This window comes from Dicentrarchus labrax, unplaced genomic scaffold (genome assembly GCF_905237075.1).
Source record: "Dicentrarchus labrax unplaced genomic scaffold, dlabrax2021, whole genome shotgun sequence".
NCBI classification, from domain to species: domain Eukaryota; kingdom Metazoa; phylum Chordata; class Actinopteri; family Moronidae; genus Dicentrarchus; species Dicentrarchus labrax.
The window spans coordinates 11,474,292-11,498,264 of NW_026136712.1; the positions used below are offsets into that span (position 1 = coordinate 11,474,292).

General features: G+C 41.2%; 3 protein-coding genes across 7 annotated transcripts; all 3 read left to right on the top strand.

The window, feature by feature from the left end:
* Positions 1 to 168: 168 nt before the first annotated feature.
* si:ch211-136m16.8 (uveal autoantigen with coiled-coil domains and ankyrin repeats protein) lies at positions 169 to 6,683 on the top strand. The gene is made up of 6 exons (XM_051417933.1): positions 169 to 484; positions 1,917 to 5,759; positions 5,849 to 6,044; positions 6,132 to 6,211; positions 6,291 to 6,382; positions 6,474 to 6,683. Exons 1-6 carry the CDS (start codon positions 431 to 433, stop codon positions 6,532 to 6,534), a joined length of 4,326 nt encoding a protein of 1,441 aa, XP_051273893.1. The 5' UTR covers positions 169 to 430; the 3' UTR covers positions 6,535 to 6,683.
* A 647-nt stretch (positions 6,684 to 7,330) lies between these two features.
* Positions 7,331 to 13,873, top strand: LOC127373456 (uncharacterized). Of its 4 annotated transcripts, none has more exons than XM_051417935.1 (9): positions 7,331 to 7,497; positions 8,071 to 10,801; positions 10,981 to 11,026; positions 11,276 to 11,425; positions 11,804 to 11,896; positions 12,099 to 12,221; positions 12,339 to 12,461; positions 12,819 to 12,890; positions 13,284 to 13,873. In XM_051417935.1, exons 2-9 carry the CDS (start codon positions 8,210 to 8,212, stop codon positions 13,319 to 13,321), a joined length of 3,237 nt encoding a protein of 1,078 aa, XP_051273895.1. In that variant the 5' UTR covers positions 7,331 to 7,497; positions 8,071 to 8,209; the 3' UTR covers positions 13,322 to 13,873. The 4 variants fall into 4 exon arrangements, with proteins under 4 accessions (XP_051273895.1, XP_051273897.1, XP_051273896.1 ...); XM_051417937.1 differs by having other exon boundaries at positions 11,804 to 11,860; XM_051417936.1 differs by having other exon boundaries at positions 11,807 to 11,896.
* Positions 13,874 to 13,994: 121 nt separating this feature from the next.
* On the top strand, positions 13,995 to 23,619 carry eif3c (eukaryotic translation initiation factor 3, subunit C). Of its 2 annotated transcripts, XM_051416644.1 has the most exons (24): positions 13,995 to 14,155; positions 14,897 to 15,014; positions 15,100 to 15,165; positions 15,269 to 15,458; positions 15,631 to 15,756; positions 16,106 to 16,157; positions 16,504 to 16,628; positions 16,768 to 16,898; positions 17,170 to 17,320; positions 17,507 to 17,610; positions 17,735 to 17,876; positions 17,991 to 18,116; positions 18,341 to 18,434; positions 18,592 to 18,779; positions 18,982 to 19,206; positions 19,300 to 19,491; positions 20,038 to 20,209; positions 20,305 to 20,464; positions 20,713 to 20,778; positions 21,011 to 21,098; positions 21,217 to 21,382; positions 21,595 to 21,636; positions 22,650 to 22,682; positions 23,157 to 23,619. In XM_051416644.1, the coding sequence occupies exons 2-24, from the start codon at positions 14,917 to 14,919 to the stop codon at positions 23,234 to 23,236; spliced, it is 2,817 nt and encodes a 938-aa protein (XP_051272604.1). In that variant the 5' UTR covers positions 13,995 to 14,155; positions 14,897 to 14,916; the 3' UTR covers positions 23,237 to 23,619. The 2 variants fall into 2 exon arrangements, with proteins under 2 accessions (XP_051272604.1, XP_051272605.1); XM_051416645.1 differs by lacking the exon at positions 22,650 to 22,682.
* The last annotated feature ends 354 nt before the right edge of the window (positions 23,620 to 23,973 follow it).

Sequence of the window (23,973 nt, forward strand, 5' to 3'; positions counted from 1 at the left end):
TGAAGAAATGTTCTCACACAGCGCCTGGTGGTTCTCCACCATGATGGAGAACATGCTGTGGGTAAGCGTTTCTATTTTAAAACACTTGTGTCACACATCAACTCAGAAACCCTCACACACACTATGTGGCCTGGCTCGAAGCTATGCGCACATCCGCAAACTGTGCAACACGTAGAGTCGATGCACCGGCGACTCAGCTGTGTTAATCAGCCTCTTCCTCATTATGATACACCGGACATATCTCTGTATAAGGAACTGAACCCGAACTATCAGCGGAGGTGTTCAGACCGTTTGGATGGAGCTTGCTGTTGAGTTTTCTTAATAATCTCGGTTAGGCTGATTAAACAGACAGGTTGGGGTTGATTTGTCATCACATCCAGTGGGAATTAAAGTCATATGGTCAGAGAGTCAGAGGGGAGGACGTTTGAAGATGGACAACGACATTCCCCCTTCCAGGGTGGAGAGGACTTTCTGGACAGTTTGGGTGAGCCGCTGCATCATCTAAACCCAACATGTCATGAAATATCTGCTTAAATTTTTAATGTTAGAGGCAGTGAAATGTTGATGTAGAGTCTCTCTCTTCCGGTGTCCGTGCTGCTGCTCTCTCTTTCTCTCTCTCTCTCTCTCTCTCTCTCTCTCTCTCTCTCTCTCTCGGCTATATGAATATCTCTCTCCCCCACCCACCCCCCTTGTCTTTGTTTTTGTGTGTTTGAGTTCCTTGCTCTCTGTCTCACGCAGAGGTCCGTTATTTCCTCATAATTTTCTAATCATTTCTCTGTAATTTGGTACTAATTCTAGGGACAATAGAGGCAAAATTCAGACTAATTTAGTTTAATTTGTTGTTGGAATTTACTTTTAACCCATAAAAGCATATATATATAATTTTAAAAGCATCATTCACTGACTTTATTTGTCATATATGTTGATTTGCAAACTGCAGCCAAATTGCAAATTTTTGCATGTTCTGCTGACAATTAAAAAAGTTCAGCTATAGCTTTTTTTGAGAATGGATTATTTGGTGGTTTAGCAATTTAACACAAATGATGAGGAATTTATGGACACGTAAAATAAAATGTTACTGACTTTTTTTTCAGCCACAAGAGCATTAGTGTGGTTTAATACCGAGGTTGGACAATAAGGCCTGGCTCACAGACAGTCACTCGAGCATTAACCATGGCTGTATTGCATGTGGTTTTGAGTTTTATGTCCCTGCTGTTATTGCAGTCTAGCTCACTTGTTAGACTTCCTTTGATGCTTAAAGCTGCTCTAATGAATGTTTTTATATGAACAATTGAACAAATGTTTAATGAAATATGATCATTATTACCCAACTCTGCCATTCTTATGAGCTTTTACGGGCCGTTTTAGCATCTTGCTGCTCAGTGTTTTGATTTTACAGGTTATTTACAGGTTATTTCACTGCCCCCAGGTGGCAAAAAAAAGGCCTATTCAACCCAGAGGTGTTGGATGGGGTTGAGGTTAGGGCTCTGTGCAGGCCTGAAAACCATTTATGGAACTCGCTTTGTGTATGGGAGCATTGTTGTGTTGTAACAGGAAAGGGCTTTCCCCAAAGTGGTGCAATGCTGGAAGTGCCCTGTAAATAGCCTTGTATTGTATACTTGTATTATATGCTTCAATTGCATACTTAATGTAACATTAAGATTCCCCTTTAACTGGAACAAAGGGACCTATCCCAAGACATTAAAAAAACAGCCTCAGACCAAAAGCACAGGGAGGCATATAAACAGGGTGTCCACCTTCGGCCAAGTATAATAGATCATTCCTTTTTTTTTTAAAAACACAATAATAAAGGTAAAAACATATAAGAAATGAGAACATACACAAAACATCGTTGATTAATCATTAACATAAATAAGTCAAAAGTCTCCCTTTCTTTCTCCTTATCTTTTTCTCAGTACTATATAACCGGAGCTGTGAACAGACTCCTCAGACCAGAGCCCACTGACCTCGTTAGCAATGACCCGACATCCCTCCAGGATTCTGCAGTTGACAGCGAGCCTGCAAACTGTGGCCATGCAGAGGGTGAAGCTAGCGCAAGAGAAGTCAATGAGGAACAGTCTCTTGCGACAGTCTCTGTGCTTAGCTCATCTCGGCCCGTTGTTGCCTGGGAACTTTGCACCACAGACATTGACTTAGGGTCTGATGATGAAAGCATGCAGTACAAAACCCAGCTGAGCAGAGGCAGTGAGGGCAAAGCATCTGAGGAAGGTGAGGGCACGAGAGAGGAACAGTTTGCCCAAACAGGCAATGATGATGCAGGGCTGCCTGTCGCTAATGCAAAGGAAGACGAACAAAAAGAAGGAGTTCGGAAATTGTACGCACACGAACGAGATGAGACACCGGAGAATGATGAGTCTGAAGATCATGTGAACACCAGGTCAATACTTACAGGTGATGCAATGAGTGAAGACGTGGAGGAAATTGGAACAAATGCTGGTGCTGAGGAGGAGACTGAGAGGGCACTGACACCGAATGATCAAAAAATGGATGCAACCCTGACAAAGATCCAAGTAACGGAAGAAGACAATAAAATGTACCATGAAGATGAACAAGATTTGGAGGCAGAAGACATTGAAGTACAATTGTGCACGATCACAGATTTGAGTCTAGAAGAGGAGGATAACATGCACATAGAAGAGGCAATGGTGCAGATGGATCAGACAGATAGAGCAGCGACAAACGAGGACGTAGAAAACAATGATGGTGAGTTACTGCTGGCCTCCAAAAATGAAAACAAGTCTGATGAGGGAGCAAATTATGTTGAAAATCAGCTGTCAATCTGTGAACTCTTGTCAGATGACAACAGAGATTACAAGGGAGACCCAAGCTTCACTACACAGCATGTTGAATTACAAATGGCACACGACAAAAGTGGCATTGTTTCTGAAGATGATTTAATAGTTGTTGGACAAGAGCATGTGATGGTTCATAGAAGTGAAAGTGATGAAGTTGAGGATATGAAAGAGAAGGAGGATGCAAGCACATTGGATGAGAGGGAGGAGGGTCCTGTCATTGAGGAAGAAAATGTGAATGATGCTGCAAACAGCCAGACAAAAGATGAAATGCAGGAGCAGGAAGATGACATCAAATCAGTTACAGAAGATAGTCAAGAAGAAGACATTTCAACTGGAAATGTTACATGCAGCGAAGAAGTTGTACAAAATGTTCAAACAGAGCTGCATGCAGCTATATTCACAAAGCGAGAGGATGTGGCTAAGGACACCGAAGTGCAAACCAAAATAAGAGAAACAGATGACGTTGAAACAGAAAGCCACGGCAAAGTGTTCGATGTAAAGTTTGATGTGACAACAACAGACATTTCTGTAGCAGAGATATGTTTTGATAAAGATCAAGTAGAAGAGGAGAGCCTCTCCAGTGAAGTAGGAAACAAAGAAAGTTACTTGGAAGTGGTATGCACAGCCACCTCAGTTACAGTAAAACCTGAAGGCGAGACTGGACAGGAAATAAGTGGAGACTTTAAAAATATTCCCGTGGGGATATGTGAAGGCCGGCTTGTTGTGTCACAGGAGCTAAATTCTCCAACATGTGAGGAAACACAAGAGGGAGTTCCTGAATACAACAATGAGCCAGGGCCAAATGAAAACACAACACAAAGGTTCCTGGAAGTAAGAGCTTCGGGGGAAATCCAGTCTATGCAATTTCCAGAAGAGATGGAGAGCAAAGAACCCGAGAACCTTCAAAACAGTGGCTGTAGCGCTGGAGCTGAGTATTTACCATTGAGGGAGCATATGGAAGAGGAACAAGAAAGCACAGGAGATATTAAGAATAGCTTTGATCCGGTTGTGGAGGAGCATGCTGAAAGACTGCGCCTTACTGATGCTGGATTGCCTCAAGAAACGGAGACACCACTTGTTGAACCAGTAATTCAAGAATCTGGACTTTTATTTGAGGAAGAGGAAGGAAAAGTATTGCTTTACTCAATGAAGACAGGGATTGAACACTCAGAAAAGCAATTGGAGACCCACAGTGGCTTAACAGATGAGAGCGATAAGACAACAGAAGAGCTGCAAGATGGTACTGAGGAATTGTTGGTTGAATTTGAGAAAAAGGAGAAGCTATGTGAATCCAAAGAAGCTGAAGCTGCTGGAGATGGCCATGAGGTGACAGGAATTATAACAGCAGTGGAAGTGGTCGGATTCACTGATGAAACCTTAAAATTCCTTGAGGCTGAAGAAGAGAAAATGACAGCGATCAGCTTCTTTCAGGAGTCTGTAGATGCCATAAACTCGGAGCAAAACAGCTACCAGACACATAGTTTACTAGAAGACTTTAATGAAACTGGACTCCTGAAGCAGTCGGCTGAGACTGAGCCTAAATTATGTGAAGATAATACTGTAGAAGTGCAAGATGCAGGGATACATATGGAAGAAACGGTTTATGGAGTTGAGGAGGAAGCAGCAATAGATGAAATGTTGAGCAAAAATGAGATGGAATTTTTAAATCAGCAGGCAGTGGGAATGGCAGCCGAGCTAGTCATAGAAAGGAATGAAGAAGAGAATGCAGAATCTGAGTCGTCTAGAATAGTTGAGACACTGGAAACAGAAAATCAGCTATCAGACGAAGCACTTGAGATGAGCAGTGAGGAGTCTGAAGCAGCTGATGAATCAATGACAACTGAGTCCAAGCCAAAAGATTTGACTGAAATATCAGCAGAGGAAACGGAAAAGTGTGTGACAGAATCAGACAGGAGTTACACTAAAGAAACAGTTAGCCCAGTCAGTGGATGTCCAGATGTGATTGATGAAGAAATCCTTGACTTGTGGATAGAGACGGCATTGTCAGAGGACACTGATGATGTAAAACAAGAAGAAGACCCTGGACAACAAATAGACATGGAAATGGAGCCATCAAATGAGAAACCAGATGAAATGTCATCGGTGCAGAGAGAGAAGGTTAGAGAGCAACTTGTGGGGTCAAATTCAGGAGAATCTGAACTGGTGAGTGACACAGAAATGTCTTCATCAACAGCAGAGTCTGGATTTTTGGACCAGTCTCTTAGTGAATGGGGCACACAGAACAGTGAAACTCAGCTACTGAAATCAACCAGCACCGGGTCATTTCATGGCATATATGACATGTCAGTTAATATGTCAGAATCAGGAGACATCTCTGAACTGTCTACACAACAACCTAACTCTGAATCTCAGGATATATTGATGGAGGAAACAGCTGAGACAGTGCAAACATATCTGAAAGAGGAGGAATCAATCACAGAGACAGGATTTCACCCTGATTCTGGAGTTTCTTCATCAGAGGCTACACATCTAGATCAGAAATCGGATGAATCGCAAGAAAAAACAGATGAAGAAACTGGATCACAGAAAGAGATTGATGCTGAGGTACCAGACCCAGCAAGGAAAACTGAATGGAAAGACACTGAAGAATCAGATGTTAAGTCACTGAAAGAAATTACTGCTATTATCGAAGTCGAAGAAACTAAACTTGAAGATGAGCCTCTTGTGTTAACTGTCTCTGAACCTCCAGAGGGAATTGAACACACTGAACCAGGACGATCTAGAAGTGGCTCAGAGACATTAGATATATCGACAGAAACTGGATCACAAGGCGACACCTTCACTGAGTTAGAGAAGACGTTGTTCAAGTTGCCCTCACTGGACAAACCACAGCCCACATGGTCAGAAGATAATACCGATCCATTACCTGGGCTGAATGAGGCTGTAGAACAGCCAACAACAGAGTCTGAAGACCAGATGGAGGTATTGTTTCATATTTAACATATTCAATTATAAAAATCTTGAATGAAACTACACAGATGGTGTGAATTCAGTTGTTTTGGTCACTGCAGGTAGATGCCTCTGGGCTGGACTTCTCTGCGCAAAGGTCAAGAATTGCTGTTAAAAACCCTCTTGTAAGGCCACCAAAAGATCCCCGCTCTCTGCTACTTATGCCCTCTGTGGAGCCCACACCCTCTTCACGTCTCCCAGTCAAAGTCCCTGCAGGTCTGCCTTTGGGAGGCTTGGGCATTGGAATAAAACTGCCTGGTAGGTCACCTACGACACATGGAAAGTCTTGTGTCTTTCATGTCCAGTTATAATCTGTAAATAATGTCACACATCTTTGTTTTGTAGGGCTTGGTGCAGGTTTTCCGGTCTTAAAAAAGACACAACGAATAGTGAGAGATGAAAATAGCCCTGACACCGTCTCACAGGTACTATTAATAATCTTTTAAAACCTCCTTTATCTTATGTTGAGGTTTGTATATTAATCAAATGTCATATTGTCAACAGGAACCTGATGCAAAGCCAGCGGAGAAGAGTGACACTCCCAAACAAGATGAGATCCAACATAAACCTAAATGGATGCCACCAAAACATCCAGGGTAAAGAGTATTGATATTATTATATTTAGCACCAAAGAGGCATCTTATGTTCAAACATTTTCTGATTCTTACTTTTCTCATACCTCCCCAGGTTTGGAAATCCACTTATGTCTGAGCTGAAGACCAAACTGAAGAAAACCACAAAAGAGTGACAAGAAGATGAATTTCTTTGTGTGAATAGCTGAATATAATATAAAAATTGCTTTATTTTTTATGTACCTATCAAAGTGGATACAATGTTGAAATGTCAATTACTTGCCTTATGTTTAACTTTTGTAATAAAGCTTAACTGAAAAAGGAACGGTATTTTCTTATACAAAAACTCTTCATACCGAGCATCTCTGTGTTATTAGCACACTCAATCATCATGGCCTCAAATCTCAATCAGTATGGATGAGAGCTGGTGATTGTGAAGGCTACATCATACAAGTCACATCATTTTCATACTTGTCAAACCATTCAGTAAGCCTTTGTTATGCTTTTCCTACTTTATTAAACAGGTTTTTCATTTGATTTGTCTATTTTAAAATGAGCTTTGCTACTCAACATGAACATGCTTAACTAAAACATTTTTTTCATTAGACAAAAAACCAAAACATTTTTAAGTTGGTATTTGTATTAATATTTTGATATTAGCGTTAATTTTAGTATCAGTGTGATTACACAGAACAAATACTTGAGCTAAAATGTATAAATCAATTGGGGAATTTGAGAAAGGAAGTTGTATTAGAGAGCTACTAATTTTGATAAAGAGTATTTGAAACCTTGCAGAAGACGGAAATGACAAGAATGTATTTAAATTTAAATTTGACTAGTTTTATCTAGACAGTAGGTGGCAGTATAGCTCCCTGTGTGGAGCTCACGCACTCTAAAACCCACGAAGAAGAAGCATTCAGCTGTGATTGGTTGGAATCATCCAATGAGTGTGAGGAAAACTGACATTTGAACCAGAGCGGCGCTGCCGTGGTTGGGATTTCACAAGTTTTCGGTGTTATTTTGACATTCACTTGACGTTAGTGGATAAGTGTGTCCATTCAACACACTCGAGTCTTGATAAAACTATTTTAAATATTTCCACAGACATAAACTTCCACCAGAAGTGCCTGTTGAGATCGGTAAGTCCAAGTTGTTTATGTCCTACCAACTAACGTTACTAACGTTACTATGAACTCTGTAGATTCAAAACTATTGTCAGTGTTATTCCTGAACTCGCCACGTTGCTTATGTTAATGGTCCCTCTCTGTTGCCTTGCTGCAGTGTTATTAGTGTTATCTAGTTAAAGATGTGTGTTTTCGGCCGACCTACACTAAAAGCAGATGTTCATTAACATTAGTTAAACCACCTGCAACGTCCTACAGTGATCATCATGTACTGTCAGTGCTAAAGTACATGACAGAAGTGGATGAAAGTGCTCATGTGCTCTGTGGTCTCCAGTTGGCTTTGTTTTATGATTATAAAAAAGGGTTTGTGTTTTGATTTGTCTATTTGTACCCACTTGCTGTTTTTAACTACCCTCAGTAGCCTGTAGATAACATGTTTTAAAAGTCATAGTAGTTTGTGCCACTAAAATGTCAAACATTTGAGTCTCAGGGCTGGAAAAAAATGTGGCATATTGGCCCAAATTTAGTTTACATGACTCAGTATGTAAAAGTGAGAATGTTGCATTAATTAAATTGTTTAATCCACAGGCTGCAGGCACCGAGAGTCTGAGAAGACACCTGAAAAAATATGTGTCAAGAAGTCTGAGTAGTGTGCCCCGTCTCAAAAAACCAAACAAACAAGAAACCCTATTATCCTCGTGTGAACTCAAAAGAGAAATTATCTAGAATGGCCAATGAGACAACAATGCAAACCTCATGTAGTCAGGAAGGTCACGAGGTTGATGAATGCCGTGAAAATATTCCACCAGGAGTCACTGCAGCTGGAAAGCTCAAGGTCCAAGTAGGAGATTCCTCTACACAGCCAAGTGGAGAATTCGAGCCTCTCTCTGACACCTGCACCTTTTCAACCCCAGCTCCAACAAGCAGCAATGGTGGAGTTAAGATGAAGTCACGGCTCTCTGGTCTCCAGTCTGCTCTAACACCAATTTTAAAATACTTAAATATTGGCAATAAATGTCCCTCTCCAGAGCCTTTAAAAGATGTAAACAGTCCTTGTCAAAAATCAACTGGAGGTTCTGGCCAACATCCAAACTCGGATTCCTCTAGAAGTCATTCTGGCCAATTAGGTGACATGAGTGCTCCTGTCTGCTGGCTGAATGACGAATACTTGCCAGAAATTACTCTTCTTGATGTTACGAGTGATGCCACAATGCAACTGACTAGAAACGATTCAGCTCTCCCTAACAGTGTACCAGCTACACCTGTAACAGCTGGGTCTGTGAAGAGCACATTTAACACTCTCCAGCCTTCCCAGTTGACTTCCTCTCATCAAATATCCTGTGGCAGTACTATTTTAGGGGAAGCCAGTGCTACAACCCAAAACGACACTTTCAATGCAAAATCTCTATCTAAACAGAATGGCACAATAACTGTGTCAGAAACAAGTTCAAGTGACAAGCCCTCTCCTCCTGCTATGGTCTGTAATGCTACAGGAAACCATTCTCAACTGTCAAAACATTATGAGACAACAAGTAAAGACCCTAATGCCAAAATGGACATCCCTGAGAGCATAGATGCTCCTCTGCGCTGGCTAGATGACAGGTACTTCCCAGAAATTACTCTCCTTGATGTTACACGTGATTCAGAGTTATCACCAGGAGTGGAAATATCCTCCATGGAGGTCACACAGGATATGTCCCCAGTGGATGGTTTGCAATGCAACATACCTTCCTCAGAGTTCAGTGGACAAATTGTGGCAGAGCCTGGCACATTGGACACAATCAAAAGTGAAGATTTGTCAAGTACTCTAGATGGCAATGCCACTCACACCATAAGCTCCTTTGGGGAACAATTTGGTGAGAAGTGTGTGGGTGAAAACATACCAAAGGTTCCCTTGGAAGTAACTCGGGATATTTCTACAGGCAGTGTTTTGGAAGATAGTCAGCCTTCAACATCAGCTGAAGACACACTTGGTACCCACCCTGCTAATGTTACCCATGACATTACCTCCTCCAGTGACATGTCTGTTCAGTGTGCTGCATCACAGTTCTCTACTTCTGATATGCAGTGTAGCACTAATTCAAAGAATGTCACAACTGAGCTTCCTGATGAACCTGTTGTGACCACTAATACTGTGGAAGTTAACAATGAAGAGCTACTCACCAGCCATGATGCTGAGTTGACCAGCAAAGTGCCACAACCAAGCTCAAAACCAGGTGGGTCTGTAAATGGCACATTTACCATTGCCGAGCAGTCCAATCTGAGCACCTCTACCAATTTAAACACTACGACTCAAATACCGTGCCCTCAGAGTAAGACACTGGATCTTGCCCCATCTAATGTAAACAGCCCCAAAGTGGAAAGCGACGGTAGAGATCAGGCTTCCTCAGTCTCTAATAACACCACTGAAATTTCCCCTGTTATCAATCGTGGTTCATGTGATGTGCAGAACATCACTTTTGATAAGCATTCTCTTCAAAAATCCAGTGGCAATTCTATTTTAGGGCAAGCTGGTGCTACAAGCTTTTGCCTTCAGAACAACACTTTTGATACTAAATCTCCTTCCAAACAGAACGGCACAATAACTGTGTCAGAAACGAGCTCAAGTGACAGTCAGCAGAACACTTCGGACAAGCCCTCTCCTCCTAAAGTCTGTAATGCAACAAGTACCCCCAAAGACAACAATTCTGAAGTCCACCCTCCTGAACTGTCAAAACATAATGGGACAACAGCTAGTACAGACACTCATGCCAAGATGGAGGGAACCCCTGAGAGCACGTTTGAAGTTAATCCAGCTGTGGAGGTAGCTTCTGGAGATGGTCGACGTGAGAGTAAAGATCATTCACAATCAGGTCTGCCCATGAGATATGGTCTTTCCGATACTCTGGGCCATCAGAGCATGGATACAGAGGATAACAAAGCTAACACATTAAATTTGGATGATACCCTTGATTTAAGGGCAGATGCTTTGATTACTTCAACACCAATGACTAACTGCAAAATGTTCAACTTTTACGATGAACAACAAGAGCGCAAAACCATAGGGGCACAGAAAAAACTGTACGGGGACGGTCCCAGTAAGCCAGATGGCCAGGCGCCATCAGACGTTCCATCAAACATCGTCTGTGACCGAAAAACATTCTTGACGCAAACCTCTGCTAAATCCGTTTTGCCTCCTTTGAAACCGGCATCCCAGTTGTTGAAGTACAAGCCAGCCTCCATACTTCCAGGAAGGTTTGAGCTGCTGACATCAGGCCTGCCCATGACGAGACAAAGAACCCAAGCCGAGGCTTTAAGAAATTCTGATGCATCCCAAGCGGTAGGATTTTTAATGTTTAATGTCTGTTGTGTACATGTTGGCAACACATTCTCTTTAATGAAATAGATCAAATTAACATTTCATCTGTTAAAACTACTTTAAAAAAAAGTGAGACCAGCCCACTAAACATAAGCATTGACTCTGTATTGATGACTTCCTTTGTTTTTGTGTATTTAAAGACTGCAGGAATATCAACCTCCTACAACCTGCGTGCTACAACAACAGGTAGGCAGTGTGTATTCTGTTTTTAGGAAGAGCTTGGAAGATTGCAGTTTTGTTCTTCATAAATGTTGAGGGTGAATTATTTAAAATATGGCGTGAAAATTGTAAGCATCCATGCACTCTAAGAACTAATGTTATCATTTGTTTCTTGTTGTATTTTCATACCTTTAGCTACGAATAATGGCCACTAAATGGGAGGTGTTTGTGTGCACAGTATCCATTATCCACACTGTCTTCCCTCTTTGACATTAGGATCCAAGCAGCCCAATTCTGGCATGCGGAAACCGCAGTTGAGTGGCATCCCGTCAGGCATCCAGAGAGCTGCAGCAGGTCTCAGACTGCCATCAGCAAGAAGCAACGCACCAGCTTCTTCAAGCACTGACAAACTCCGTGGACCTACAGGTACTCATACAGTGGTCAGACTGTTCTGATATTCAGTCATAAATATGAAAAAGAAATATACATACATTTGACAGTTAAGAGTTTAAATTGGGTCTCGCTGTACATACAATATTCCTATACAGTTGTAATTTGAGCCCCAACAATCAACAAGTAAACAAACAAAAATCAAAAGGAACATCTAGCAAGACTTTATGTGGCTACATTTTTACCTGTCCAACCAATATGTATATTATTTTATTATTTAGTTTTGTTTCAGTATTGCCATTAATGAGGACTGATTGTATGAAGTATTGTTTGCTGTCTTGTGTAACATCATTAATGGTGATTCATTTGAATGTTTTTGTGTGTCTTTTTTTTCTCTCCATGTTTTTATGCAAGCAGCTACTCACCCTGCGACGAAGATTTTGCAAGCAAAGAAGCACTCTTTAACCAGAGGTGAAGCTTTGCCAATAGCTAAGAGGAAAAAAATGGGTAAATACAGAGTTGCTGCGAAAGGAACGCTGTATTCATACAGCTGTTTTCTTTTGCATTTTTTGTTTTGACAGGCATGGTTAGTATTTGCACAAAAACTAACTGACAGCAGTTATTGTGATGGTGTTCAAAAACTGGACTTTTCTGAGCTCATTAAATGTACATAACTTACTTGCCTCACACTTTTATCTCATCTTTTCAGATGCTCCTTTACCACCTTGTGCTGAAGTTTCAACATCTTCCTGTGATGCAGCAACCCGAGCCAAAAACCTTAAACGGCCCGCAACCAGTCAGAGAGCTTTACCAGCTAAAACCCCGAGAGATGGTAGGGTGGGATTGTATCATACTGTTCGGTTCTGTGGAATAATCAAGCCAAACTGTGGTGTAATTTGTGTTGCTGGACTTACTGTGAATTACCTGCTCTTTATCTTTACGTTTTCAGCTGTTGCAGTGCCAACCAGCACTGCTGAAACATCATCATCTTGCAGTGCTGTTAGCAGAGCCAGAGCCCTAAAGCAGCCTGTAACCAGCAATAGAGCTCTGCCACCTAAACCCCAAGGCCATGGTAGGTTGAGTGCTGAGGCCACTGGAGGGCTTATGGGACTAATTGAATCAAACCTCTGATGTGAGGTGCCTGCTTGAGTATAAATTGCAATATTAAGATAGACCAACCATTAAGATGAGGGCAATGAAAAGTAAGTAAAATAGGATGTAGAGACAGGTTTGAGTATTTCAGTTCTGGATAATAACAAATGCACTAGCATCACCATGACCACAAACTTTAGCGTTAACTTGAGGAAGCAGGAGTATTATAGGGAAGTTATAAATTAGGTAATCACACTCACTAATCCACGTCTTGATATAGATCAAATTGAAAGAGAGATTATTTCACGGGAATGTAATTATTCAAATTATATTGCAGGTTGTGCCAAATGTGTCGCGCTTGAACAGCAACTTGAAATGAAATCGGAGGAAATAAGGAGACTGAAAGAAGGTATGGATTGTTACTGTGCTTTAATCTTAATTAATTTGTTGCAAATTATTTAGGAAATAGCATGCTGCAATGTTCTGCAATGAAGGACATCTCAGTGTTTTTTTTTTTTTTTACAATCCCTCAGGTGAGTTTTCATTATCTGTACCGCTCATCAAATAGTTACCTCAGTATTCACAACATTGGGAACAGGAAGGGTCGGTCCCAGCTTGGTTTAATTTCCTGTTGTCAGCTCTGTCACATCATGTTGTAGCTGGAGTATTAGGTTGTTGCAGAGTGATGTATTGTTCTCATTTCTAAACTTTGTTCATGCTTTTTAGGCTAATAGAGTTTTTCCTTATTAGAAGGAGTTTTGAAATTGTCGTTAATGTAATTTTCTTTTCTTTTTTTTTCCAGAGCTGCTGAAGTACAGTAAACCAGAGGAAGAATGCTGATATTGATCCTGTTACATTCCCAGTGTGAATACTTAATATAATATCTGCAATCATTCATTCATAAATCTTTTAAGTTACAGTTTAACACTGTAAATGTTTTTTATTCAATAAATGCATCAATAATAAATATGCTGATATTTAACACAGCTTAACTCATTTAACTCAATTGTTTAACACAATGTACTGTATGTTGAGACATTTTTTGGCGTAGTGGCTGGCTTTGGGTAACCAGTTATTATATTATTGAAATCTGCTCTGTTATAATCTGCTCACAGGAAAACTCCACACCCCGAATTGGATTACAATCATAAAGTGAACCATACATACTTTCAGGTGCTTTAAAAGAACATTGAAAGGACCCGATGACGCTTTGTAACAAGGCTGAAACCGTACTTTACCCAATGCCAGTGTAAATATTAAAGTATATTAACGAACGATGAAATGAAGATACTGTATGTGTGTATACCTTCTTACTCTGAGATGCTTCATGTGGTCTTTAAAGTATGCATGTATCTGAGATGTTTGAAATAAATATGCTGTGAATTATCTTAAGAGTTTGTTGTGCTTTGTATTTTATTATTATCCCAATAATGTCCAGTGAACTTACATTTCCAGCCGCTGGGTGGCAACCTAACCCCTCGCCATTGTGAGTATGTAGCTCTGCTGTAGGCCAGCCCTATGCTTTGTTGATCTACAGCTCACTTCCTTTCCCGACGCAAGTACCCGGCAAGGCTGTCGCACGCCTCTACTTGTGGCCGCTATACAGCAAAACTGGATTTTATAACCATTCAAAGCAGACAGACAGACAACAGGATAACTTTCACAAGGACGTAGGTGGGTCTGCCTCGATATTTGGTTAAACTGTGGGTGGTTATTTATCGTTATAGTGAATTATATTTACCGGCTACACATGCCGTGAGGCCTGGTGCTACGGGCGTTAGCTTAGCAACAACCCCGCGCCACGTTAGTATATCATCAGATATACATCAACGTTATCTGGTTAACTTACAGGCTAATGTGTGTGTGTTTACATTATGTGGCTTGTGTTAAAACTATCCAGTGTGAGACCTGTAGCTGCACCGGTTAGTGTTCAGTTTTGTTGGCGACAATCCGTCTGTCAACGCGAGATAACTTTAGCGTTAGCCAAGTGGAGGTTGCCGTCGCACAGCACGTACGGACGCAGGATGCTAACCAACGTCTGTACGCAGCCCCAGTATTGGTATTACGTAACGGTAACCATAGTATCGTTTATAATCTTTAATCTTAATTTTTCCAGTTGTGTGTTGGCAATGATGCAGCTTAATTGAGACACTAACTTTAATTGGAAAGTGGAAAACTACATGTTCAACTGGAAGTTCCTTTTACCCTCTTTAGTCTTGCCTTCATGAGATTAACAAATTGATTCAACATCAGTAAATTATTAAAAACTGAGTGTTCATGCACCTGATTTATTAATATGAAGTGAAACTGTTTTCTGGCAACATTTAAATGTTCCCATTTCATATAGCACAGATGTATACAGATGCTGTAATCTCTTTAATGCCATTCCTCACATGTGTAATTTTGTTTTTACAGATTGACAGCTTCCTTCAGCAATGTCTCGTTTCTTTGCCACCGGGTCTGACAGTGAGTCAGAGGAGTCCTCATCCGCCGATGAGATCACCCCTAAAGCACCCGGGACAACTTTCAAGCAGTCAGTGCAACTTACAATATATCCTATCATCAGGATTCAAATCCCACTTTATGTAGTAATCTCACACATCAATATTGTTTCACAGGTCGTTGCTTCTCAGTGACGATGAGGAGGACACGAAGAGAGTGGTGCGCAGCGCCAAAGACAAAAGGTTGGTGTGGCCTCTCCTTTTTGAAGCAACATATACTTAAAACTGTACACTTTGTCTGTCTTATTAGTTTTTGGTTTTGAATGCGTATATTCTTAAATCTTAGATTTGAGGAGTTGACCAACCTGATCAAGACTATCCGCAATGCTATGAAGATTCGAGACATGGCCAAATGTTTGGAGGAGTTTGAACAGTTATGTCGAGCCTTCCTCAAAAGCAAAAATATAGTGGACAAAGAGGGTGTTCCACCCTTCTATATCCGTCTTCTGGCCGACCTGGAGGACTACCTGAACCAGGTCAGTAGCCCACATTTAAAACACAACTCTATGATTTAGCAGCTTTGTAATTTAACATTGTATGTTTTGCTGTGGCTGCAGTAAAGGGAAGTACATTAACCTCGGTTAATGCAGTCAGATAGATCCCACTTTTCTAGTTCAGTGGAACTAATTAAGATTATTTTCTTTTCAGCTTTGGGAGGACAAAGAGGGCAAGAAAAAGATGAACAAAAACAACGCAAAAGCCCTCAGCACGCTACGTCAGAAGATCCGCAAGTACAACAGAGATTACGAAACGGAAATAGCTGCATACAAAGAGGTAAATTTTGGTCTTTCTTTGGTCCTGTGCTTTAAAACATACAGAGAATATTCAGTTTAAGAGATTGTTATAACACTTCTAGATTGAAGTCAGTGGTTAGAGGGTATTTAATGTGTAACATTGATCTTTGTGTGATCGTTAAAGAGGTACAAGCCACCCATTTTGCATTGCCACCACATAGATGTCAGTGGAACTGCTCATTGGGCTGCAGATCAGACTGTGGCTGTACTGGGCAGCTTCTGTGTGTGAATGTGTGTTACTATAAAGGTGGATTGGGCAGTTATGTGATGAGTGAGTCTGGATACACAAAGATAAAGTATCAACTCAGTGTCATCTGTTTCTGTGTTAGAACCCACAGGAGTCTGCAGATGAAGAGGAGGAGAAGGAGCCAGGGGATTCTGGTAAGCTTGCTGTTTATACATGTTTTTGTGTTAAATCACAAGAACTCTATAAAATGTACAAGAACATAAAACAAGCTCCAAGTTGTTCATTCTAACATTAGAGTACATGGGTGAAATGTTTCCATATTAATAGGTTTGATGCAATTACATTAAGAATTTAGTTTTAACCAGAAAATCGTAGGTAAGAAAAGTTTTACTATTTGCCACAAAGCAATTTTTAATTTTACAAACATTTAAACTTTTTTATGCTTCTATTAAAATCACAGGTGACCAATGTATAGACATAATAACGGTGGTATTGAAGAAGTATCATCTCTAAAATTCATGCTATTTTTTGTTCTACAAGGCTCTTCTTCTGACAGCGATGCAGAGGGAGGCGAAGACGGAGTGTCAGCCAAATCCTTCTTAAAGAAAAAGCCCGAGCCTTCCTCAGAGGCCAGCAAGTTCCTCAAGTCTGCCAAGGGATCCGGGGTAAGAGGCCAGCGTGCAATATGAGAGTTTACTGCAGAGAGAAATGAAATCTGGTGCAAAAGACCTAATTCTTGTACTCACAAACTACTGTTTGAGGGGATGCCTGAGCTAATGTGCAGGAGTTTTCTCCCTCTGACAGGATGAGTCCTCTTCTAGTGATGATGATGACGACGACGAAGACTGGGGCTCAGACACTGTAGACAGTGGCAGTGAGAGCTCGGATGAAGGGGAGGGAAAGAGCGCTTCCCTGGCTGTGGTCTTCCTCAAGAAGTGAGTCTCCGTCTCTACATCTTAGTTTTGGGGTTACAACAAAAAATATTTTTTATTTTTCTAAAACATGAGAACAAAACATGCTTGTTCTTTGTGAATTTCCATTTACAGAAAATAATTATGTACAATTTTGATAATTGAACATTTTAAAGAGAATTTAATAGAAATTAGTAACTAGATGAACTAATAATTAATATAACGGCAAGTTTCAGCCCTAGCAGTCAAAGAAGCTCAAGCATGTATACTTAACACACACTGTGTCATTCCAAAGGGCCCAGGAGAGTGAGAAGAGTGAAAAGAGGCTTGCTAAGAAGAAGAAGCCCAAGAAGAAAGAGCGACTAGAGGAGGAGGCTGAGGAGGAGGGCGGAGAGGAGGTTGAGGGGGGCTGGGAGAAAGTGAAGGGAGGTGCCCCTATGGTCAAGGTAAAGACGACATTGTGATAAAAAGCCTGTTTAGATGTACTGCATTGAGATAGAACAAAAGATGGTACACCCGTTTATATTTGGAGCTTGTAAAGTACCGATTGTATTAAAAGAAACACCCAAATAATGTGAATCAACAAATTATATCAATATTTGTTATGTCATGTGATGTATTCCAATAATCAGGAAAAGCCTAAGATGTTTGCCAAAGGCACAGAGATCAACGTACCAGTGGTGGTGAAGAAGCTCAATGAGATCCTACAAGCAAGAGGCAAAAAGGGCACAGACAGGTATCACCCCATAATACATTCCCATACGTTCCCTTTCCTGTTTCATTATGTATTGTATATTATTTTCAAAGACAGTCATTGTTATAGCAATTTCTCTGATCTCATCCCACTCTCTGTCCGACAGGGCTGCCCAGATCGAACTTCTCCATGCTCTGGCAAACATCGCTGCCGAGAACAACTTGGGCCAAGGTATCATGGTCAAGATCAAGTTCAACATCATTGCCTCCCTGTATGACTACAACCCCAACTTGGCAGCCTTCATGAAGGTAGGAGCCATTGTTTCTCTAAATGTTACAATTGCTTTTAAATTCAGGGTTAGTTCCTGGAAAAGTTAGATTTTTCGATTAAATGCAGCAAAATATATTTTACTTTCCATTTAGCCGGATATGTGGAAGAAGTGCCTGGACTGTATAGATGAGCTGCTGGACATCCTCTTTGAACACAACAACATCTTCATCGGGGAAAACATTGCAGAGGACAGTGAGAGTCTGATCATCTCAGACCAGGTTTCCCATCTTCTGTTTTCTGATTGTCCTGACCAAAACTGAATCATTGTAACTGTGTCTTTTGTATCTGTATTTTTATGATCTGTTGTTTATATTATTTGGTTTGTCTACATTATTCTCATTTATAGCTTAAAATGGAAATAGTTTACCTTCTGCACAAGATTCATAATTTGTGGTCGTGTCTTGTTAGAAGATGGCATTGCAATAAAATCTGTGTTTGTCAGCCATTCAGGGTGCGTGGATGCATCTTAACACTGGTAGAAAGGATGGATGAAGAGTTTACCAAAATCATGCAGAACACCGATCCCCACTCACAAGGTGAGAATTATTTTTAATGATGAGTTTTATAATTTTAGATGTAAAAGTAAATCATAGAATATTGGAAAATTAATGTTGGTGCAAGAATCCTTGAAGTGTGTTTGTGCATCATTTCCAGCTTTTCCTGGTAACTCATTGCTTTCTTGTCTACCTCTAGAATATGTTGACAATCTGAAAGATGAGGGACGAGTGTGTGGCATCATTGACCGGCTGCTCAACTACATGGAGAATAAGGGCAGCACAGAGGAGATTTGCCGCATATACCTGCGCAGAATCATGCACACCTACTACAAGTTTGACTACAAGGCTCACCGACGCAGCCTGGGCCTCCAGGCAGAGTCCAAGGTGAGAAAAGCACAGAAGTGGAATATTCCATCATCAGATCTTCAATATGACAAAAACTTTAGAACTACAAATTATATTGACCTAAATCAAGAAAAGGGCAGAATAAAAAGTGGAAGTGTATCTGGATTGGAGTGCTTTTACATGAGTTTTTTTACTTAGTGAGTGTGATGTGCTGAGTCTTGTGTCTCTGTCTGATGTTTAGTCCGAGCAAGACCAGGAGGAGAGCGAAGGGGAGGACAGCGCTGTGATCATGGACCGGCTTTGCAAGTTCATCTACGCCAAGGATCGCACCGACCGTATCCGTACCTGCGCTATCCTCTGCCACATCTACCACCACGCTCTGCACTCACGCTGGTACCAGGCCCGTGACCTGATGCTGATGAGCCACCTGCAGGACAACATCCAGCACGCCGACCCGCCCGTACAGGTAGGCAGGCAGACAGACTCAAAGCTACACAAGAGAACAACAACAACAAACCCCAAATTGATACCAAGTACCTATTTTCTCTCTCTTGTCTAGATCCTGTACAACAGAACCATGGTGCAACTTGGTATTTGCGCATTTAGGCAGGGAATGATTAAAGATGCCCACAATGCCCTGCTGGACATCCAGTCCTCTGGCCGTGCCAAGGAGCTCCTGGGTCAGGGTTTGCTCATGAGGAACATGCAGGAGAGGAATGCAGAGCAGGAGAAAATTGAAAAGAGAAGACAAGTAAGTCGTACACAAGTATTGTGATGTGCACAGGAGCACTTTTGGGCAGGAGCATTGAATTTCAACCACGCTGGTAGCATGGCTCTAGGGGGTGGCAGCGTCAGCCTTTCAGCCGGTCTACCATTTCGGTCCAGACTGAAATATCTTAACAACTACTGGCATGAAATTTAGTACAGACAATCATGGTCCCCAGAGGATGAGCCCTACTGACTGGCGATCCCTGACTTTCCTCTTACACCACCTTGAGGTTGACATCGCTTCACACTTTCTTGTCCCCCTCACAATCAACTGTAATAACTTGACTCAAAGCATCATAGTGCTCAAGTACAGTCTCAGAGCTGTTAGCGTGGCTGTAGACACTTAGTCTTGTTTAGGTTTTTTTGTAATGCAATAGTCAGAGAGGCTCCAATTGCCTCAGGTAACAAAAATAGTAAGATTGCTACTAGCTGCAAGCTTATGTGATATATAGCCTTCGAACATTGGGTATACTTCAAGAACTTGATGTCAGGTTGCACAAAATCATAACATTGCTAACCTCCCTCACAGGTGCCATTCCACATGCACATCAATCTGGAGCTTCTCGAGTGTGTGTACCTTGTGTCAGCCATGCTGCTGGAAATCCCCTACATGGCTGCCCATGAGTTTGATGCCCGCCGCAGGATGATCAGCAAGCAGTTCCACCACCAGCTCAGAGTGGGAGAGAGACAGCCATTGCTGGGTACGCAACCTGTCACCCAATAAGTATTTACACCAGCAAGTTTAATCCATAGAGGAACCAGAGAGGATAACTGTAGCTTTCTGTTTGTCCTCCAGGACCCCCAGAGAGCATGAGGGAGCATGTGGTGGCAGCCAGCAAGGCCATGAAGATGGGAGACTGGCGTACCTGCCACTCATTCATCATCAATGAGAAGATGAACAGTAAGGTCTGGGACCTGTTTCCTGAGACGCAGCGTGTACGCGAGATGCTTGTCAGGTTAGCATACACCATTATCATCCAACCATGGATTTTATTTTCAAGGGTGATTTTAGATAGTGTTACAAGTTGTGTCTTAATGATGTGCGGAATTAAAACTTTTCATACAATAGTGAACATTTTTCAGATTATTTCAGATCATACTATAAGTTAATGTGGCAGTTATTCACATATATAAATTCATTGTGCTGCCTTACATAATGCCTCACATAATTAAATGTTTTAATTTGATTGTTTCTTTTTTATAGGAAAATCCAAGAGGAGTCACTGAGGACATACCTGTTCACGTATAGCAGTGTCTATGACTCCATCAGGTAAAAACAAGATGCAACATTTTTAAACAGAGCTAGTGCCAGTCACTACTCAAGCACTGCTTTGTGTAGATCACTGTGTGTCCACTTGGACCAGAAATGGCTCTAATCAGGCGCTCTGCCTACTAGTGTGCAAATCACAAAAGATCAAGAAAAGCTTAACCTAAATTTTACAATATAAGAATTTTTACTGAGTGAAAATATGGTTGTTAAAGTTTTTGTGTCTGTCCTCCAGCATGGGGACACTATCTGAGATGTTTGAGTTGGAGATACCCACAGTTCACAGCATCATCAGCAAGATGATCATCAACGAGGAGCTGATGGTAAGTTTCTCTGTTCTGTTGGACTAAATTTTAATGATGAATTCTGTTGCATCTTTACATGTACACATTTTGTTTTGTTTGTTTGTGTTTTAAATGATTTCCGTCCCGTTGCCAACAGGCATCACTCGACCAGCCCACACAGACCGTGGTGATGCACCGCACAGAGCCCACCTCCCTGCAGAACATGGCCCTGCAGCTCGCTGAGAAACTGGGCAGCTTGGTGGAGAATAATGAGCGCGTCTTTGACCTCAAACAGGGCGTCTATGGAGGCTACTTCAACAGAGGTAAACAATACTTTACTGTATGCCATCAATACCATACACGTTGGCATGTTCACATCCAGTCTGTATGTCAGTGACCACAAATCACTTTATTCTTTTTCTGTATCTATTACAATCTCGAAAAAATCTCATCATTCATCATCCCTTTGCTATTAAAGGTTGAATATGGCTTTCTTAGAAAAGCAATAATAAGTGGTTGTTTCTTTGCATTACAGATCAGAAAGGTGGCTACCAACAGAAGCAATCCTACAATAGAGGTATGTTTAACCACACTGTGGTTGTACTTTGGATACAAAAAAAGCAGTTAGTCCAAACACATGGTGACCTTCCCACACCAACATACCTCTGATCTTGTGCAGAGGCTGTTCGCTGTTTATTCATTGCTACCTTTAACTATGTTGCTGACTTAGTGTGTTTGAGTTTCAATCAGTAATTAAAGCTGCAAGCAGCAATGAATGGGCCTTCGCACTCCACGCAACTCAGGGTGTGCTGCGGCCGCGTCACATGCAAGTGTAACGTGCAAACCGCGACATTAATATTTGGCACTTAGATGCGTTATGGCCAGGGCTCTTAACAAACGTGAAGTTTAAGTGCAAATGGAGAATCAGTACTGCAGTTAGGTTTAGCAGTAGGTTAGGGTTTCCATTGTCATGTCAAGGCTGATTTTTGAAGGCATGTCACGGACATGCCGTTTGACTGAATGTAAAGATTTTAATAACCTTACATCCTGAATGTCTATGCACTGTATTCACCAATTTTGAAGTTGTTCTGATCAATTCTCTAGGAGGAGTTAGTTCAAATGGAAGCCCTGAAATTGCCGGAAATGGCATCACAGTTTGACATTCGATTCAACCTGGCCAACATTGACGGCACGCCACAGACACGGCCTTCAACGTACAGTCACAAATAGCACAACTTTTAATTAGCAATATTTTTTGACTGTACTGACCAATTTTGAATTAGATCTGATAAATTCTCTAGGAGGACTTAAGAAAATCACAGTAAAATTCAACATGGCTGAATTTCACCACTAGGTGGTGCTCTCACTATCAGTGAATATTATCACATAGATGTGTTCAGGGCGGGACTCTTATCAGACAAGTGAAGTTTGGAGCTGATTGGACAATGTACACTGAAGTTATAGCAAATTTGTGTGTTCTGGCGGTACATCAAAATTTAATGCCACGCCACGGACACGACCTTTAACAAAAACTCACCACAAAAAAAATTTAATCAACAACATGTTTTGCATTTCCTGACTAAATTTCAGCTGGATCTGATCAACCTGCTAGAAGTAGAACATGTAAGTATAAAAAATGACATTTCTTTTCACCACTAGGTGGCGCTCTCACTCTTACTGAATATTATCACAAACCTGTTCGGGGCGGGACTCTTATCAAACATGTGTAGTTTCGTTGAGATCAGATCATGTACGCAGAAGTTATGACAAATCCCTCTTTACATGGCGAGTCATTGAAATTCCACGCCACGCCACGGGCACGTTGTTCGACGGAATGTCGTAAATAGCGTTCCCGATGAAGGCGTGAATGCCGCATTGTCGGTTTTGGAAAGAGAGAGGAATTGTCGGACACAGCACCCTAATCCCATGTTAGAAAGGTGCGGGCTGTGGAGGTTTCGAAGCTATTATTCGAAGCTGGCAGTTATTTTAAATGTTTGTGATGTCAAGTATCAAGTAAAATAATTTTCTCTTAGTCATCTGATTAAATGCTGTTATGTGGATACTGTTACCGTGATTTTTTCATTTGCATGTTCACAGATCAGAAAGGCGGTTACCAGCAGAATAAGGGGGGCTACCAGCGAGGCGGCTACAGAAATCAAAACCAAGGCAACTACTGAGCTTGCAACATGTGGATTTCAGTCTCACCACCTAAACTAGTCTTCATTCCATAACAACAACAACAACATCAACCTGTGTTTCTGTACTCTGCACTTGGGTGTTTGCTGTTCTCCTTCGTTTGACTCAAACCTGCTGCTCGCTGATCCTGAATCAGCTGAACGTTATCGCAGCCCTTCTCACTGCAGTTGCATAGTGTGGTATTTCAGTACGGCTAACTTCTTTGAATAAATGAAAATGAAAAGAGTTTTATGGTTATTATTGCTAATAGAAGAATTTTTCAATATAGGCATTGCAGTGTGGTTGGCTTGTGGCAGTACAGTTGAGCGACAGACACGTCAAGTATTGATGACTTATACTTATTAAATAAACAGTAATAAACTGAGTTTTGACTTTTCTTTTTGAAAGGTATGTTTTAATATAAACTCAATACAAAACCTAAACAAAGGTAATGTAAACCCCACCTCCTCCACACTAAACTGTCTGTGAAAATCATTAACGTTGTTTCTCACAGGCCACCTATCATCAGCTATGTGAGGAAGGCTGATCAATCTTATGGATAGTCTAAAGAGATTTGGGTTTTCCACAGTTTATAGCATGCAACGATAGTTAGTGATTTTGTGCCATGTGTATTTAACAGACTGAATTGAATTACAGAAGCAAATGTAAGTAAGTAGTAGTGTAAGTAGTTGGGCATTAATTAATTAAATACAGGCTCCATAAATAAATCACACAACAG